The sequence below is a fragment of the Oncorhynchus tshawytscha genome, linkage group LG01 (assembly GCF_018296145.1).
Source record: "Oncorhynchus tshawytscha isolate Ot180627B linkage group LG01, Otsh_v2.0, whole genome shotgun sequence".
NCBI lineage: Eukaryota > Metazoa > Chordata > Actinopteri > Salmoniformes > Salmonidae > Oncorhynchus > Oncorhynchus tshawytscha.
Window position 1 is genome coordinate 92,772,964 of NC_056429.1, and position 19,469 is coordinate 92,792,432.

The 19,469-nt window shown below is 50.7% G+C and overlaps 1 protein-coding gene across 1 annotated transcript in view; it reads right to left on the reverse strand.

The window, feature by feature from the left end:
- The window catches only part of LOC112238315 (integrin alpha-9-like), a 166,294-nt gene that overhangs the window by 140,861 nt on the left and 5,964 nt on the right, over positions 1-19,469 (reverse strand). Inside the window, exon 3 of the mRNA XM_042327389.1 lies at positions 6,054-6,160. Coding sequence (XP_042183323.1) covers positions 6,054-6,160 — 107 coding nt within the window. The remainder of the gene's footprint in view (positions 1-6,053; positions 6,161-19,469) is intronic.

Sequence of the window (19,469 nt, forward strand, 5' to 3'; positions counted from 1 at the left end):
GCTAGCAGAGCAGCCTGGCCTACAACGCTAGCAGAGCAGCCTGGCCTACAGCGCTAGCAGAGCAGCCTGGCCTACAGCGCTAGCAGAGCAGCCTGGCCTACAGCGCTAGCAGAGCAGCCTGGCCTACAACACTAACAGAGCAGCTGGCCCTGGCCTACAACGCTAGCAGAGCAGCCTGGCCTATTGCGCTAACAGAACAGCCTGGCCTACAGAGCAGCCTGGCCTACAGAGCAGCCTGGCCTACAGAGCTAGCAGAGCAGCCTGGCCTACAATGCTAAAAGAGCAGCCTGGCCTACAACGCTAGCAGAGCAGCCTGGCCTACAACGCTAGCAGAGCAGCCTGGCCTACAGAGCAGCCTGGCCTACAGAGCAGCCTGGCCTACAGTGCTAGCAGAGCAGCCTGGCCTACAGCGCTAGCAGAGCAGCCTGGCCTACAGAGCAGCCTGGCCTACAGCGCTAGCAGAGCAGCCTGGCCTACAGCGCTAACAGAGCAGCCTGGCCTACAGAGCAGCCTGGCCTACAGAGCACAGAGCAGCCTGGCCTACAGAGCAGCCTGGCCTACAGTGCAGCAGAGCAGCCTGGCCTACAGCGCTAGCAGAGCAGCCTGGCCTACAGAGCAGCCTGGCCTACAGCGCTAGCAGAGCAGCCTGGCCTACGCTAGCAGAGCAACGCTAACAGAGCAGCCTGGCCTACAACGCTAACAGAGCAGCCTGGCCTACAACGCTAACAGAACAGCCTGGCAGCCTGGCCTACAGAGCAGCCTGGCCTACAGTGCTAGCAGAGCAGCCTGGCCTACAATGCTAGCAGAGCAGCCTGGCCTACAACGCAGAGCAGCAGAGCAGCCTGGCCTACAAGAGCAGCCGCTACAGCAGAGCAGCCTGGCCTACAGCAGCGCTAACAGAGCAGCCTGGCCTACAGCGCTAGCAGAGCAGCCTGGCCTACAGCCTAGCAGAGCAGCCTGGCCTACAGAACAGCCTGGCCTACAGAGCAGCCTGGCCTACAGCGCTAGCAGAGCAGCCTGGCCTACAGCGCTAGCAGAGCAGCCTGGCCTACAGCGCAGAGCAGTCTGGCCTACAGAGCAGCCTGGCCTACAGCCTGGCCTAGCAGAGCAGCCTGGCCTACAGCGCTAGCAGAGCTGCCTGGCCTACAACGCTAGCAGAGCAGCCTGGCCTACAACGCTAACAGAGCAGCCTGGCCTACAACGCTAACAGAGCAGCCTGGCCTACAGAGCAGCCTGGCCTAACAGAGCAGCCTGGCCTACAGAGCAGCCTGTCCTACAGTGCTAGCAGAGCAGCCTGGGCCTACAGAGCAGCCTGGCCTACAGCGCTAGCAGAGCAGCCTGGCCTACAATGCTAGCAGAGCAGCCTGGCCTACAAGCTAGCAGAGCAGCCTGGCCTACAATAGCAGAGCAGCCTGGCTAGCAGAGCAGCCTGGCCTACAACGCTAGCAGAGCAGCCTGGCCTACAACGCTAGCAGAGCAGCCTGGCCTACAGCGCTAACAGAGCAGCCTGGCCTACAGAGCAGCCTGGCCTACAGCGCTAGCAGAGCAGCCTGGCCTACAGCGCTAGCAGAGCAGCCTGGCCTACAGCGCTAGCAGAGCAGCCTGGCCTACAGCGCTAGCAGAGCAGCCTGGCCTTCAGCGCTAGCAGAGCAGCCTGGCCTACAGCGCAAACAGAGCAGCCTGGCCAACCATATTCAGTACTAGAATACAAGCAGTATGCCTACTCACTACAAAGTACCAGTATATTATACAAGTACTAAACTTTAGTTAGCCCATAACGTTAAGGTTTTATTTTTTACCAGGATCAGAGACCAAATTATGGAGCTGTTCCATTGTCATACATGCTGCTGTCCTGTCTGAGAGCTGATTGGTTTAGGTATTCCATTAAAGACAGCTTATTGGTTAAAATTTAGGCCTTAGTTCATTTAGTTCAGGGGCTGTAAGCATCTCAGAGTAGGAGTGCTGATCTAAGATCAGATTCCCCCTGCCAATGTAATCTTATTCATTGTGATCTAAAATACAAAACAGATCCTAGACCAGCACTTGATTGTTTGATACATACAGTACAGAGCCACATCTGCCAAGCAGCCGGTCCTTGCAGAGAAACTTGAGTCACTGAGTCCATTCAGATGAGATAAAAACAAACGTCAGCAGGGATCTACAGGGGCCCCATGCATGGACATATGGCTCCGGAACATCACTACCTTTCTGTTATCACCAAACCTGATGGACAGTTTAAAACAACGACTGGGACAAACTGCCACTTGATTTGCTATAAAATCTAAATGTTTTTGTATCACTTTATTTGATGAGTCCTTTTACAGATGGTCTACTACTATCAACAACACAAAGTGCAACTCTGTTGATAAGCAACAACTTGATCGTGGTAGGGTCAAGGTAAGAGTTAGGGCCAGGTTAATAGTTGAACATCTATAAACCACCTGTAAGGGAAAACAGCATGTTAAATACTTAGAGGTTCTTTCAAGGTGACTGATGCATAATAACCATTGGAAGTGGTATGAACATTATGTCAATATACTCCCTCAGATAATGGAAGTAATAAAATGGAGAATGACCATGGCAAAAACAGGCTTCAGGGCCATGCAATGTCCCCCAGGGCCAGAGAGGCTTCATGGCCATGGAATGTCCACCCGGGCCAGAGACAGGCTTGAAGGCACTGTAACGTACCCCAGGGCCAGGCTTCATGGCCATGGAATGTCCACCCGGGCCAGAGACAGGTTTGAAGGCACTGTAATGTACCCCAGGGCCAGGCTTCAGGGACATGGAATGTCCCCCAGGGCCAGAAGCAGGCTTCAGGGAACTGTAATGTCCCCCAGGGCCAGAGACAGGATTCAAGGCCATGGAATGTCCCCCAGAGGCAGGCTTCAGGGCCATGGGATGTCCCCCAGAGGCAGGCTTCAGGGCCATGGAATGTCCCCCAGGGCCAGAGGCAGGCTTCAGGGCCATGGAATGTCCCACAGGGCCAGAGGCAAGCTTCAGAGCCATGGAATGTCCCACAGGGCCAGAGGCAGGCTTCAGGGCCATGGAATGTCCCCCAGGGCCAGAAGCAGGCTTCAGGGCCATGGAATGTCCCCCAGGGCCAGAGGCAGGCTTCAGGGCCATGGAATGTCCCACAAGGCCAGAGGCAGGCTTCAGGGCCATGGAATGTCCCACAGGGCCAGAGGCAGGCATTAGGGCCAAAGAGAGAGGCTTGGATCCTTCATCACCCGCTGCAGGAGTTCAAAAAACACTTCAAAAAAGTAAGGTTAGAAGACCACCACCGTGGAGGGGCCAGGGACTGAAGCCTAAACATACCCAGCCAGCTGCCCTCTGATTTTTTACTATTGTTTTATTGTTGCACCTTTATTTAAAAGTCTATATACAGTGTGTGCAAATGAGGTAAGATTAGGGAGGTAAGGCAATAAATAGGCCGTAGTGGCGAAGTAATTACAATTTAGCAATTAAACACTAGTGATAGATGTGCAGAAGATGAATGTGCACATTCAATGAAGTAGAGATACTGAGGTCCAAAGGAACAAAAAAATAAATAACAATATGGGGATGAGGTAGTTGGATGGGCTATTTACAGGTGCAGTGATATGTGAGTAGGTCTGACAGCTGGTGCTTAAAGCTAGTGAGGGAGATATGAGTCTCCAGCTTCAGTGATTTTTGCAATTCATTCCAGACAATGGTAGCAGAGAACTGGAAGGCGGCCAAAGGAGGAGTTGGCTTTGGGGGTGACCAGTGAAATATACCTGCTGGAGCGCATGCTACGGGTGGGTGCTGCTATGGTAACCAGTGAGCTGAGACAAGGCGGGGCTTCACCTAGTAAAGACTTATAGATGACCTGGAGCCAGTGGGTTTGACGACGAATATGAAACGAGGACCTGCCAACGAGAGCATATAGGTCGCAGTGGTGGGTGGTATATGGGGCTTTGATGACAAAACGGATTGCACTGTGATGCACTGGATCCAATTTGCTGAGTAGAGTGTTGGAGGCTATTTTGTAAATGACATCGCCGATGTCAAGGATCGGTAGGATAGTCAGATTTACGAGGGTATGTTTGGCAGCATGAGTGAAGGATGCTTTGTTGGGAAATAGGAAGCCGATTCTAGATTTAATTTTGGATTGGAGATGCTAATTGTGAGTCTGGAAGGAGAGTTTACAGAGTAACCAGACACCTAGGCATTTGTAGCTGTCCACATATTCTAAGTCAGAACCGTCCAGAGTAGTGATGCTGGACTGGCGGGCAGGTGCAGCAGCGATCGGTTGAAGAGCATGCATTTAGTTTTACTAGCATTTAAGAGCAGTTGGAGGCCACAGAAGGAGAGTTGTATGGCATTGAAGCTCGTCTGGAGGTTAGTTAACACAGTGTCCAAAGAAGGGCCAGAGGTATACAGAATGGTATTGTCTGCGTAGAGGTGGATCAGAGAATCACCAGCAGCAAGAGCGACATCACTGATGTATACAGAGAAAAGAGTCGGCCCGAGAATTGAACCCTGTGGCACCCCCATAGAGACTGCCAGAGGTCCGGACAACAGGCCCTCCGATTTGACACACTGAACTCTGTCTGAGAAGTAGTTGATATACCAGGCGAGGCAGTCATTTGAGAAACCAAGGCTGTTGAGTCTACCGATAAGAATGTGGTGATTGACAGAGTAGAAAGCCTTGGCCAGGTCGATGAATACGGCTACACAGTATTGTCTTTTATTGATGGCGGTTATGATATCGTTTAGAACCTTGAGCGTGGCCGAGGTGCACCCATGACCAGCTCGGAAACCAGATTGCACAGCGGAGGAGGTACGGTGGGATTCAAAATGGTCGGTGACCTGTTTGTTAACTTGGCTTTCGAAGACCTTAGAAAGGCAGAGTAGGATACATACAGTGGGGCAAAAAAGTATTTAGTCAGCCACCAATTGTGCAAGTTCTCCCACTTAAAAATATGAGAGAGGCCTGTAATTTTCATCATAGGTACACTTCAACTATGACAGACAAAATGAGAAACAAAAATTCAGAGTCTCGTGCCCTCCTCACGACTGTGTTGGTGTGTTTGGACCATGATAGTTTGTTGGTGATGTGGACACCAAGGAACTTGAAGCTCTCAACCTGCTCCACTACAGCCCCGTCGATGAGAATGGGGGCGTGCTCGGTCCTCCTTTTCCTGTAGTCCACAATCATCTCTTTTGCAGTCATGAGTGAACAGGGAGTACAGGAGGGGACTGAGCACTCACCCCTGAGGGGCCCCTGTGTTCAAATCAAATCAAATGTATTTATATAGCCCTTCGTACATCAGCTGATATCTCAAAGTGCTATACAGAAACCCAGCCTAAAACCCCAAACAGCAAGCAATGCAGGTGGTGAAGCACAGTGGCTAGGAAAAACTCCCTAGAAAGGCCAGAACCTAGGAAGAAACCTAGAGAGGAACCAGGCTATGAGGGGTGGCCAGTCATCTTCTAGCTGTGCCGGGTGGAGATTATAACAGAACATGGCCAAGATGTTCAAATGTTGACCAGCATGGTCAAATAATAGGTCTGGGACGGGTAGCACGTCCGGTGAACAGGTCAGGATTCCATAGCAGCAGGCTGTGTTGAGGATCAGCATGGTGTATGTGTTGTTACCTACCCTTACCACCTGAGAGCGGCCCTTCAGGAAGTCCAGGATCCAGTTGCAGAGGGGCATGTTTAGTTCCAGGGTCCTTAGTTTATTGATGAGCTTTGAGGGCACTATGGTGTTGAGCTGAGCTGCACTCAATGAATAGCATTTTCACAAAGGTGTTCCTTTTGTCCAGGTGTGTAAGGGCAGTGTGGAGTGAAATAGAGATTGCATCATCTGTGGATCTGTTGGTGCGGTATGCAAATTGGAGTGGGTCTCGGGTTTCTTGGATAATGGTGTTGATTTGGGCCATGACCAGCCTTTCAAAGCAATTCATGGCTACAGACTGAGTGCTACGGGTCCAATGTAAGGGAATGTGCAAGTATAGACTTCTGGACACACAGATGAAATGGATGATTCGAACAGATGTACAGGGCTGTACTGTGACCTTTGAACTCACCAGTATTTTGCCATTGGGTATGTCCTGCCGGGCGAGGCTGACCCCCATCCATTCATCATCCCTGTCTCCCTGGCATGTCTTCCCACAAGACTCCCGGGGCTTATTCCCTGCAGGAGCGGGACAGAAGTGTTAACAATGACTGTTATATGGCCTTACAAAGAGGATGACTTTCCCATTCTCCAGGAGCCAACAGATGGAAGGGTTACCTAGAGACAGTCTCTAATACAGTTCTAAATACTAGTTGAAGTTGATCTTTGATCTTTTGTAGTGGAAGTGGTTTGGTGAACTTTGTTCCCATGATCAGTGATCTTGCTTGAGATCTGAGGACTTGTGTTAGCTGCCCTTAGATAATGCCTTGGCTTTAGCTCATCCATTGAACAAAGTCTTAAGGCATAGGGACAACCTAGGTTCAACCCTGGTTTAAGTGAGGTTTACTGTTGAACAGTCTGACAATTTCAGGCCATGGACTGAATACCTGACAGCCTGTTATCAGTGTTTACAAGCCCATGTAGTGTGTGTGTGTCAAATTAAAATAAAATGTTATTTGTCACATGCGACGAATACAACAGGTGTAGGTAGACCTTAGTGAAATGCTTACTTTACAAGCCCTTAACCAACCATGCAGTTTTAAGAAAATAGAGTTAAGAAAATATTAACTAAACAAACTAAAGTTTAAAAAAATAGAACAAAAAAGTAACACAATAAAATAACAATACTGAGGCCATATACGACAAAACCTTTTCCCCCTCAGGAGACTGAAAAGATTTAGCATGGGTCCTCAGATCCTCAAAAGGTTCTACAGGTGCATCACTGCCTGGTATGGCAACTGCTCGGCCCCCGACCGCAAGGCACTACAGAGGGTAGTGTGAACGGCCCAGTACACCACTGGGGTCAAGCTTCCTGCCATCCAAGACCTCTTTACCAGGTGGTGTCAGAGGAAGGCCCTAAAGATTGTCAGACTCCAGCCACCCTAGTCATCGACTGTTCTCCCTGCTACCGCACGGCAAGCGATACCAGACGGCCAAGTCTAGATCCAAGAGGCTTTTAAACAGCCAAGCCATGACATCTGAACATCTAATCAAATGTCTACCCAGACTATTTGCATTGCCCCCTCCCCTCTTTTACACCACTGCTACTCTCTGTTATCATCTATGCATAGTCACTTTAATAACTCTACCTTCATGTACATACTACCTCAACTAACCGGTGTCCCCGCACATTGACTCTGTACCAGTACCCCCCTGTATATAGTCTCCACATTGACTCTGTACCAGTACCCCCCTGTATATAGTCTCCACATTGACTCTGTACCAGTACCCCCTGTATATAGTCTCCACATTGACTCTGTACCGGTACCCCCTGTATATAGTCTCCACATTGACTCTGTACCAATACCCCCTGTATATAGCCTCCACATTGACTCTGTACCGGTACCCCCCTGTATATAGTCTCCACATTGACTCTGTACCAGTACCCCTTGTATATAGTCTCCACATTGACTCTGTACCAATACCCCCTTTATATAGTCTCCACATTGACTCTGTACCAGTACCCCCTGTATATAGTCTCCACATTGACTCTGTACCAGTACCCCCTGTATATAGTCTCCACATTGACTCTGTACCAGTACCCCCTGTATATAGTCTCCACATTGACTCTGTACCTGTACCCCCTGTATATAGTCTCCACATTGACTCTGTACCAGTACCCCCTGTATATAGTCTCCACATTGACTCTGTACCAGTACCCCCCCCTGTATATAGTCTCCACATTGACTCTGTACCAGTACCCCCTGTATATAGTCTCCACATTGACTCTGTACCAGTACCCCCTGTATATAGTCTCCACATTGACTCTGTACCTGTACCCCCTGTATATAGTCTCCACATTGACTCTGTACCTGTACCCCCTGTATATAGTCTCCACATTGACTCTGTACCAGTACCCCCTGTATATAGTCTCCACATTGACTCTGTACCAGTACCCCCTGTATATAGTCTCCACATTGACTCTGTACAAGTACCCCCTGTATATAGTCTCCACATTGACTCTGTACCAGTACCCCCTGTATATAGTCTCCACATTGACTCTGTACCAGTACCCCCTGTATATAGTCTCCACATTGACTCTGTACCAGTACCCCCTGTATATAGTCTCCACATTGACTCTGTACCAGTACCCCCTGTATATAGTCTCCACATTGACTCTGTACCTGTACCCTGTATATAGTCTCCACCTGTATATAGTCTCCACATTGACTCTGTACCAGTACCCCCCTGTATATAGTCTCCACATTGACTCTGTACCAGTACCCCCCTGTATATAGTCTCCACATTGACTCTGTACCAGTACCCCCTGTATATAGTCTCGCTGTTGTTATTTTTACTGCTGCTCTTGAATTACTTGTTACTTTTATTTCTTATTCGTATTAGTTTTTTTTTAACTGCATTGCTGGTTAAGAGCTTGTAAGTAAGCATTTCACTGTAAGGTCTACACCTGTTGTATTCAGGGGCATGTGACTAATACAATTAGATTTAGATTTGAAATAGCACCCATAGTGCATTACTTTTAACCAGAGATCTATGTAGGGAATAGGGAGCCATTCGAGACAGTTGCAGTTAGGTCATCCCATCCTGTTTAATCATTACAGAGTGTGTAGCAGGCCTCTAGGCCAAAGGAGCTCCCCAATTATTTCACTTTTGCTAACAGATAAAAGTGGCTTAGAAAATGAAACATCCCTTTAAAGGTGCGGAGCTATATTTTGACTGGTTTCTAGGCCTCTAATTGCATTGGATGTCAACTTTAAGCAATTCTTAAATCTTAATGAAGATCAAAAAGACCCAAGGAATGTCTGAGAAAGGAGTAAGACTGTCTCCATCCCAAATGGCAAAGTGAACTACATTTGACCAGGGCCCATAAGGACATAAGGGGCCATTTGCAACGCAGCCTCAGACATAAAACATGAGTTGCCAAGAATGCACTAACCTGGCAAATAAAGTGGATTAGGATCTGTTGGGTGAATTCAAAGGCATCACAAAAGGAATTGTGCAATCAAGGCGCTGCTTTACAGAGTCTGAATCTAACGAATAAATGTAGAAAAAAGCAGTGGGGATCTCTCTCTCTCATCATGGGTACCAACAACCCTTAAACGGTTCAGTTCCTCTGCCTCCCGTCTCAGATGACAGGCTGTGTCTCTAATGGCACCCTTCGCCCTATAGTGCACTTCTTTTGACCAGGCACCATAAGGCTCTGTTGAAAAGTAGTGCACTAGGCTATATAGGAAAGTGGGTGCCATTAGAGACGCGCACACATTTACTAGAGCAATTAGTGTAAATAAGTATAGCTATAACTGAGGCTACTTCCAGTTCATCGCTAATATTTTCTCTGAGACAACCTGGGGCTGAACTCCCTCTGTCTGGCGTGATTCATAGTAGCCCTCTCTCCCTCTTGGTGTGTGTGTGCATTTGTATGAGAGAGAGGGAGAGAGACGGGGAGACAGAGAGACCAGCGATACAGAGAGACAGAGACAGAGAGACAGAGGGGCAGAGACAGGGAGAGGAGAGAGACTAGAGAGACAGATTGACCAGAGAGACTAGAGAGACAGAGAGACCAGAGAGACAGGGAGATCAGAGAGTCAGATGGGCAGAGACAGGGAGATGAGAGAGACTAGAGAGACAGACAGACCAGAGAGACTAGAGAGACAGAGAGACCAGAGAGACAGGGAGATGAGAGAGACAGAGAGACAGATGGGCAGAGACAGGGAGATGAGAGAGACTAGAGAGACAGAGATACCAGAGAGACAGAGAGACCAGAGAGACCAGAGAGACTAGAGAGACCAGAGAGACCAGAGAGACCATAGAGACCATAGAGACCATAGAGACTAGAGAGACAGAGAGACTAGAGAGACAGAGAGACCAGAGAGACCAGAGAGACCGAGGGGCAGAGACAGGAGATGATAGAGACAGAGAGACAGAGGGTCAGAGACAGGGAGATGAGAGAGACAGAGACAGAGAGACAGAGACAGGGAGATGAGAGACCAGAGAGACCAGAGAGACAGAATACCAGAGAGACAGAGAGACCAGAGAGACCAGAGAGACCAGAGAGACAGAGAGACAGAGAGACCAGAGAGACAGAGAGACAGAGAGACCAGAGAGACAGAGAGACAGAGAGACAGAGACAGAGAGAGACAAGAGAGACCAGAGAGACCAGAGAGACCGAGGGGGCAGAGACAGGGAGATGAGAGAGACAGAGAGACAAGAGAGACCAGAGAGACCAGAGAGACCGAGCAGAGACAGGGAGATGAGAGAGACAGAGAGACAGAGGGGCAGAGACAGGGAGATGAGAGAGACAGAGAGACAGATGGGCAGAGACAGGGAGATGAGAGAGACTAGAGAGACAGAGATACCAGAGAGACAGAGAGACCGAGAGACCAGAGAGACCAGAGAGACAGAAAGATTAGAGAGACCAGAGAGACCAGAGAGACCGAGAGACCAGAGAGACCAGAGAGACAGAGAAACCAGAGAGACAGAGAGACAGAGAGATGAGAGAGACAGAGAGACTAGAGAGACAGAGACACAGAGAGACAACAGAGACCAGAGAGACCAGAGAGACCAGAGAGACCGAGGGGCAGAGACAGGGAGATGAGAGAGACAGAGAGACAAAGGGGCAGAGACAGGGAGATGAGAGAGACAGAGAGACTAGAGAGACAGAGATACCAGAGAGACAGAGAAACTAGAGAGACAGAGAGACCAGAGAGACTAGAGAGACCAGAGAGACCAGAGAGACAGAGAGACAGAGAAACCAGAGAGACAGAGACAGAGAGATGAGAGAGACAGAGAGACTAGAGAGACAGAGACACAGAGAGAATGAGACCAGAGAGACCAGAGAGACCGAGAGACAGAGAGACAGAGAGACCGAGGGGCAGAGACAGGGAGATGAGAGAGACAGAGGGGCAGAGACAGGGAGATGAGAGAGACAGAGAGCTAGAGAGAGACAGAGATACCAGAGAGACAGAGATACCAGAGAGACCGAGAGACCAGAGAGACCGAGGGACTAGAGAGACCAGAGAGACTAGAGAGACAGAGAGACAGAGAAACCAGAGAGACAGAGAGACAGAGAGACTAGAGAGACCAGAGAGACTAGAGAGACCAGAGAGACAGAGAGACAGAGAGACCAGAGAGACCAGAGAGACCGAGAGACCAGAGAGACAGAGAGACAGAGACCAGAGAGACCAGAGAGACAGAGAGACAGAGAGACCAGAGAGACCAGAGAGACCGAGAGACCAGAGAGACCAGAGAGACAGAGAAACCAGAGAGACAGAGAGACAGAGAGATGAGACACAGAGAGACAGAGAGACAAGAGAGACCAGAGAGACCGAGGGGCAGAGACAGGGAGATGAGAGAGACAGAGAGACAGGGGGGCAGAGACAGGGAGATGAGAGAGAGAGAGAGACTAGAGAGACAGAGATACCAGAGAGACAGAGATACCAGAGAGACAGAGAGACAGAGAGACAGAGAGACTAGAGACCAGAGAGACCAGAGAGACAGAGAGACAGAGAAACCAGAGAGACAGAGACAGAGAGACAGAGAGATGAGAGAGACCAGAAAGACAGAGAGACTAGAGAGACAGAGAGACAGAGAGACAGAGACCAGAGACCAGAGAGACTAGAGAGACAGAGAGAAGAGACAGAGAGACTAGAGAGACAGAGAGACTAGAGAGACAGAGACCAGAGAGACAGAGACAGAGAGAGACAGAGAGACCAGAGAGACCAGAGACAGAGAGAGACAGAGAGACCAGAGAGACCAGAGAGACTAGAGAGACCAGAGAGACCATAGAGACAGAGAGACTAGAGAGACAGAGACACAGAGAGACAGAGAGACTAGAGAGACCAGAGAGAACAGAGAGACAGAGAGACCAGAGAGACAGAGAGACAGAGAGACCACAGAGACCAGAGAGACCATAGAGACAGAGAGACTAGAGAGACCATAGAGACAGAGAGACTAGAGAGACCATAGAGACAGAGAGACTAGAGAGACAGAGAGATGAGAGAGACACAGAGAGACAGAGAGACCAGAGAGACCGAGGGGCAGAGACAGGGAGATGAGACAGAGAGACCAGGGAGACAGAGGGGCAGAGACAGGGAGATGAGAGACCAGAGAGACAGAGAGACAGAGGGCAGAGACAGTGAGAGAGAGAGACAGAGAGACCAGAGAGACAGAGAGACAGAGAGACACCAGAGACAGAGAGAACCAGAGAGACAGAGAGACAGAGAGACAGAGAGATGAGAGAGACAGAGAGACTAGAGAGACAGAGAGACCAGAGAGACAGAGACAGAGAGACAGAGAGACCAGAGAGAGAGACAGAGAGACTAGAGAGACAGAGAGAGACAGGGAGAGAGAGACAGAGAGACAGAGAGACTAGGGGCAGAGACAGAGACAGAGAGACAGAGAGACTAGAAAGACAGAGAGACCAGAGAGACCGAGAGACAGAGAGACAGAGAGACCAGAGAGACAGAGAGACAGAGAGACAGAGACAGAGAGACAGAGAGACAGAGAGACAGAGAGACCAGAGAGACAGAGAGACAGAGAGACAGAGAGACAGAGAGACAGAGAGACCAGAGAGACAGAGACCAGAGAGACCAGAGACAGAGAGACCAGAGAGACCAGAGAGACCAGAGAGAGATAGAGAGACAGAGAGACCAGAGAGACAGAGAGACAGAGAGACCAGAGAGACAGAGAGACAGAGAGACTAGAGAGACAGAGGGGCAGAGACAGAGAGAGAGAGAGACAGAGAGATAGAGAGAGACAGAGAGACAGAGAGACAGAGAGACACAGAGAGACAGAGAGACCAGAGAGACCAGCAGAGACAGGGAGATGAGAGACCAGAGAGACCAGAGAGACAGAGGGGCAGAGACACGGAGGAGAGAGACAGAGAGACTAGAAAGACAGAGAGACAGAGAGACCAGAGAGAGAGACAGAGAGAGAGATGAGAGAGAGACAGAGACTGAGAGAGACAGAGAGACAGAGAGACCAGAGAGACCAGAGACAGAGAGACAGAGAGACCAGAGACCGAGGGGCAGAGACAGGGAGACAGAGAGACAGAGACAGAGGGGCAGAGACAGAGAGATGAGAGAGACAGAGAGACTAGAGAGATAGAGATACAGAGAGACAGAGACCAGAGAGACAGAGAGAGACAGAGAGACCAGAGAGACTAGAGAGACAGAGAGACCAGAGAGACAGAGAGACAGAGAGACAGAGACAGAGAGAGACAGACTAGAGAGACCAGAGAGACAGAGAGACAGAGAGAGAGAGAGAGAGAGAGACCAGAGAGACAGAGAGACAGAGAGACAGAGAGACCAGAGAGACAGAGAGACCAGAGAGACCAGAGAGACCAGAGAGACAGAGAGACAGAGAGACCAGAGAGACAGAGAGACCAGAGAGACAGAGAGACACAGAGAGACAGAGACAGAGAGACCAGAGAGACAGAGAGACAGAGAGACAGAGAGACCAGAGAGACCAGAGAGACAGAGAGACCAGAGAGACCAGAGAGACAGAGACAGAGAACAGAGAGACCAGAGAGACAGAGAGACAGAGAGACCAGAGAGACAGAGGGAGAGACAGAGAGACCAGAGAGACAGAGGGAGACAGAGAGACCAGAGAGACAGAGGGGCAGAGACAGAGAGATGAGAGAGACAGAGAGACCAGAGAGACAGGGGGCAGAGACAGGAGATGAGAGAGACAGAGAGACTAGAGAGACAGAGAGACAGGAGACAGAGAGGGGCAGAGAGATGAGAGACAGAGATACAGAGAGAGAGAGACAGACCAGAGAGACAGAGAGAGACAGAGAGACTAGAGACAGAGAGACTAGAGAGACAGAGACCAGAGAGACCAGAGAGACAGAGACAGAGAGACAGAGAGATGAGAGAGACAGAGAGACAGAGAGACATAGAGACCAGAGAGACAGAGAGAAAGAGAGAACAGAGAGACCAGAGAGACTAGAGAGACAGAGACACAGAGAGACAGAGACACAGAGAGACAGAGACAGAGAGACACAGAGAGACCAGAGAGACTAGAGAGACCATAGAGACAGAGAGACTAGAGAGAGAGAGACCTAGAGAGACCAGAGAGACCAGAGAGACAGAGACAGAGAGACAGAGAGACCAGAGACCAGAGAGACCAGAGAGACCGAGGGGCAGAGACAGGAGATGAGAGAGACAGAGAGACCGAGGGGCACAGAAAGGGAGATGAGAGAGACAGAGAGACTAGAGAGACAGAGAAACAGAGAGACAGAGAGACCAGAGAGACAGAGAGACAGAGAGACAGAGAGACCTGAGAGACCAGAGAGACCAGAGAGACTAGAGAGACTAGAGAGACTAGAGAGACCAGAGAGACCATAGAGACAGAGAGACTAGAGAGACCATAGAGTCAGAGAGACCAGAGAGACCAAGAGACCGAGAGACAGAGAGACCAGAGAGACCAAGAGACCAGAGAGACAGAGAAACCAGAGAGACAGAGAGACAGAGAGATGAGAGACACAGAGAGACAGAGAGACAAGAGAGACCGAGGGGCAGAGACAGGGAGATGAGAGAGAGACAGAGAGACAGGGGGCAGAGACAGGGAGATGAGAGAGAGAGAGAGACTAGAGAGACAGAGATACCAGAGAGACAGAGATACCAGAGAGACAGAGAGACAGAGAGACTAGAGAGAGAGACTAGAGAGACCAGAGAGACCAGAGAGACAGAGACAGAGAGACAGAGAGATGAGAGAGACCAGAGAGACCATAGAGACCGGAGAGACAGAAAGACAGAGAGACCAGAGAGACCAGAGAGACTAGAGAGACAGAGACACAGAGACAGAGACACAGAGAGACAGAGACACAGAGAGACCAGAGAGACTAGAGAGACCATAGAGACAGAGAGACTAGAGAGACAGAGACCTAGAGAGACCAGAGAGACCAGAGAGACAGAGACAGAGAGACAGAGAGACCAGAGAGACCAGAGAGACCGAGGGGCAGAGACAGGGAGATGAGAGAGACAGAGAGACAGAGGGGCAGAGACAGGGAGATGAGAGAGACAGAGAGACTAGAGAGACAGAGATACCAGAGAGACAGAGATACCAGAGAGACAGAGAGACTAGAGAGACAGAGAGACCAGAGAGACCAGAGACTAGAGAGACCAGAGAGACCAGAGAAACCAGAGAGACAGAGAAACCAGAGAGACAGAGACAGAGAGACAGAGAGATGAGAGAGACAGAGAGACAGAGAGACAGAGAGACCAGAGAGACCAGAGAGACTAGAGAGACCAGAGAGACCATAGAGACCATAGAGACTAGAGAGACCATAGAGACAGAGAGACTAGAGAGACAGAGACCTAGAGAGACCAGAGAGACAGAGACCTAGAGAGACCAGAGAGACAGAGACCAGAGAGACCAGAGAGACCAGAGAGACGAGAGACAGAGAGACTAGAGAGACAGAGACCTAGAGAGACAGAGACCAGAGAGACCAGAGAGACCGAGGGGCAGAGACAGGGAGATGAGAGAGACAGAGAGACCGAGGGGCAGAGACAGGGAGATGAGACAGAGAGACCAGGGAGACAGAGGGGCAGAGACAGGGAGATGAGAGAGCCAGAGAGACCAGAGAGACAGAGGGGCAGAGACAGTGAGATGAGAGAGACAGAGAGACCAGATAGACAGAGAGACCAGAAAGACAGAGGGGCAGAGACGGGGGGATGAGAGAGACAGAGAGACGGAGAGACCAGAGAGACCAGAGAGACAGAGACAGAGAGACAGAGAGACAGAAAGACTAGAGAGACCGGGGGGCAGAGACAGGGAGATGAGAGAGACAGAGAGACCAGAGAGACAGAGACACAGAGATGAGAGAGACAGAGAGACTAGAGAGACTAGAGAGACAGAGGGACCAGAGAGACCAGAGGGGCAGAGAAAGGAGATGAGAGAGACAGATGGGCAGAGACAGGGGGATGAGAGAGACAGAGAGACCAGGGAGACAGAGGGGCAGAGACAGGGAGATGAGAGAGCCAGAGAGACCAGAGAGACAGAGGGGCAGAGACAGTGAGATGAGAGAGACAGAGAGACCAGATAGACAGAGAGACCAGAGAGACAGAGGGGCAGAGACGGGGGGATGAGAGAGACAGAGAGACGAAGAGACCAGAGAGACCAGAGAGACAGAGACAGAGAGATCAGAGAGACAGAGAGACTAGAGAGACAGAGAGACCAGAGAGACCAAGAGACTAGAGAGACAGAGGGACCAGAGAGACCGAGGGGCAGAGAAAGGGAGATGAGAGAGACAGATGGGCAGAGACGGGGGGATGAGAGAGACAGAGAGACCAGAGAGACAGAGGGGCAGAGACACGGAGATGAGAGAGACAGAGAGACTAGAAAGACAGAGAGACGGAGAGATCAAAGAGACAGAGAGACCAGAGAGACAGAGACATCAGAGAGACAGAAAGACTAGAGAGACAGAGAGACCGAGGGGCAGAGACAGGGAGATGAGAGAGACAGAGAGACCAGAGAGACAGAGGGGCAGAGACACGGAGATGAGAGAGACAGAGAGACTAGAAAGACAGAGAGACCAGAGAGACCGAGAGACTAGAGAGACAGAGAGACCAGAGAGACCGAGGGGCAGAGACAGGGAGATGAGAGAGACAGAGAGACCAGAGAGACAGAGAGACCAGAGAGACCAGAGAGACAGAGAGACCAGAGAGACCAGAGAGACAGAGGGGCAGAGACGGGGAGATGAGAGAGACAGAGAGACTAGAGAGATAGAGATACCAGAGAGACAGAGATACCAGAGAAACAGAGAGACAGAGAGACTAGAGAGACAGAGGGGCAGAGACACGGAGATGAGAGAGACAGAGAGACTAGAAAGACAGAGAGACGGAGAGATCAAAGAGACAGAGAGACAGAAAGACTAGAGAGACAGAGAGACCAGAGAGACCGAGGGGCAGAGACAGGGAGATGAGAGAGACAGAGAGACCAGATAGACAGAGGGGCAGAGACACGGAGATGAGAGAGACAGAGAGACTAGAAAGACAGAGAGACCAGAGAGACCGAGAGACTAGAGAGACAGAGAGACCAGAGAGACCGAGGGCAGAGACAGGGAGATGAGAGAGACAGAGAGACCAGAGAGACAGAGAGACCAGAGAGACCATAGAGACAGAGAGACTAGAGAGACCGAGAGACCGAGGGGCAGAGACAGGGAGATGAGAGAGACAGAGACAGAGGGGCAGAGACAGGGAGATGAGAGAGACAGAGAGACTAGAGAGATAGAGATACCAGAGAGACAGAGATACCAGAGAGACAGAGAGACCAGAGAGACAGAGAGACCAGAGAGACAGAGAGACAGAGAGACTAGAGAGACAGAGAGACTAGAGAGACCAGAGAGACAGAGACAGAGAGAGACAGGGAGACTAGAGAGACAGAGAGACTAGAGAGACAGAGACAGAGAGAGAGAGGGGGAGACACAGAGAGACCAGAGAGACAGAGGGGGAGGCACAGAGAGACCAGAGAGACAGAGGGGGAGACACAGAGGGGGAGACAGAGAGAGACCAGAGAGACAGAGGGGGAGACACAGAGAGACAGAGGGGGAGACACAGAGAGACAGAGGGGGAGACACAGAGAGACCAGAGTGACAGAGGGGGAGACACAGAGAGACAGAGGGGGAGACAGAGAGACCAGAGAGACAGAGGGGGAGACAGAGAGACCAGAGTGACAGAGGGGAGACACAGAGAGAGAGAGGGGGAGACACAGAGAGACCAGAGTGACAGAGGGGGAGACAGAGAGACCAGAGTGACAGACGGGGAGACACAGAGAGACCAGAGGGGGTGACAGACACAGAGAGACAGAGGGGGAGACACAGAGAGACAGAGGGGGAGACACAGAGAGACCAGAGTGACAGAGGGGGAGACAGAGAGACCAGAGAGACAGAGGGGGAGACACAGAGAGACCAGAGTGACAGAGGGGGAGACACAGAGAGACAGAGGGGGAGACACAGAGAGACAGAGGGGGAGACACAGAGAGACAGAGTGACAGGGGGAGACACAGAGAGACCAGAGAGACAGAGGGGGAGACACAGAGAGACCAGAAAGACAGAGGGGGAGACACAGAGAGACCAGAGTGACAGAGGACAGGGGAGACACAGAGAGACCAGAGTGACAGAGGGGGAGACAGAGAGACCAGAGAGACAGAGGGGGAGACACAGAGAGACAGAGGGGGAGACAGAGAGACCAGAGAGACAGAGGGGGAGACAGAGAGACCAGAGTGACAGAGGGGGAGACACAGAGAGACAGAGGGGGAGACACAGAGAGACCAGAGTGACAGAGGGGGAGACACAGAGAGACAGAGGGGGGGGGAGACACAGAGAGACCAGAGTGACAGAGGGGGAGACACAGAGAGACAGAGGGGGAGACACAGAGAGACAGAGGGGGAGACACAGAGAGACCAGAGTGACAGAGGGGGAGACAGAGAGACCAGAGAGACAGAGGGGGAGACAGAGAGACCAGAGAGACAGAGGGGGAGACACAGAGAGACCAGAGTGACAGAGGGGGAGACAGAGAGACCAGAGAGACAGAGGGGGAGACAGAGAGACCAGAGAGACAGAGGGGGAGACACAGAGAGACCAGAGTGACAGAGGGGGAGACAGAGAGACCAGAGAGACAGAGGGGGAGACACAGAGAGACCAGAGAGACAGAGGGGGGGGAGACACAGAGAGACCAGAGTGACAGAGACACAGAGGGGAGACAGAGAGACCAGAGAGACAGAGACAGAGGGGGAGACAGAGAGACCAGAGAGACAGACAGGGGGAGACACAGAGAGACCAGAGTGACAGAGGGGGAGACAGAGAGACCAGAGTGACAGAGGGGAGACACAGAGAGACCAGAGTGACAGAGGGGGAGACAGAGAGACCAGAGTGACAGAGGGGGAGACAGAGAGACCAGAGTGACAGAGGGCACTGCAACAAGGCCCCAAGTTTGTCCTGACACTTTGTTTAATAACGTATGTCATGTTGGTGACAGTGAGGAGTAAGTAAGGGTTTCTATTAAACCCACATAAACCTTCTCTCTCGACCACAAGAAAAGGAACTGCAGGAAATGTCTTCGGCTCAAACTTTCTGGCTTAACCACTTGGAAAATATTAGTTAAAACAATCATATCTATCAAAATGTTTTGGAACTTCTGGCACCTCAACATTATTATGTTAAATGGGGCATGAAGTACGTGAAACAGCTTTTTCCTGCAATCTATAGCAAAAATCACTATGCATAATTCTATGTCAAAAAACATGTTAGATTGTTAAACAAGCTACTCTAACTGGCTTGGTAGCTAGTTATAAGGTTGGGAGATAGATTCCCTATCTAGCTGGCAAGCTTAAAACTACTTCATAAAATTGCTGGTCCAGTCAGTGT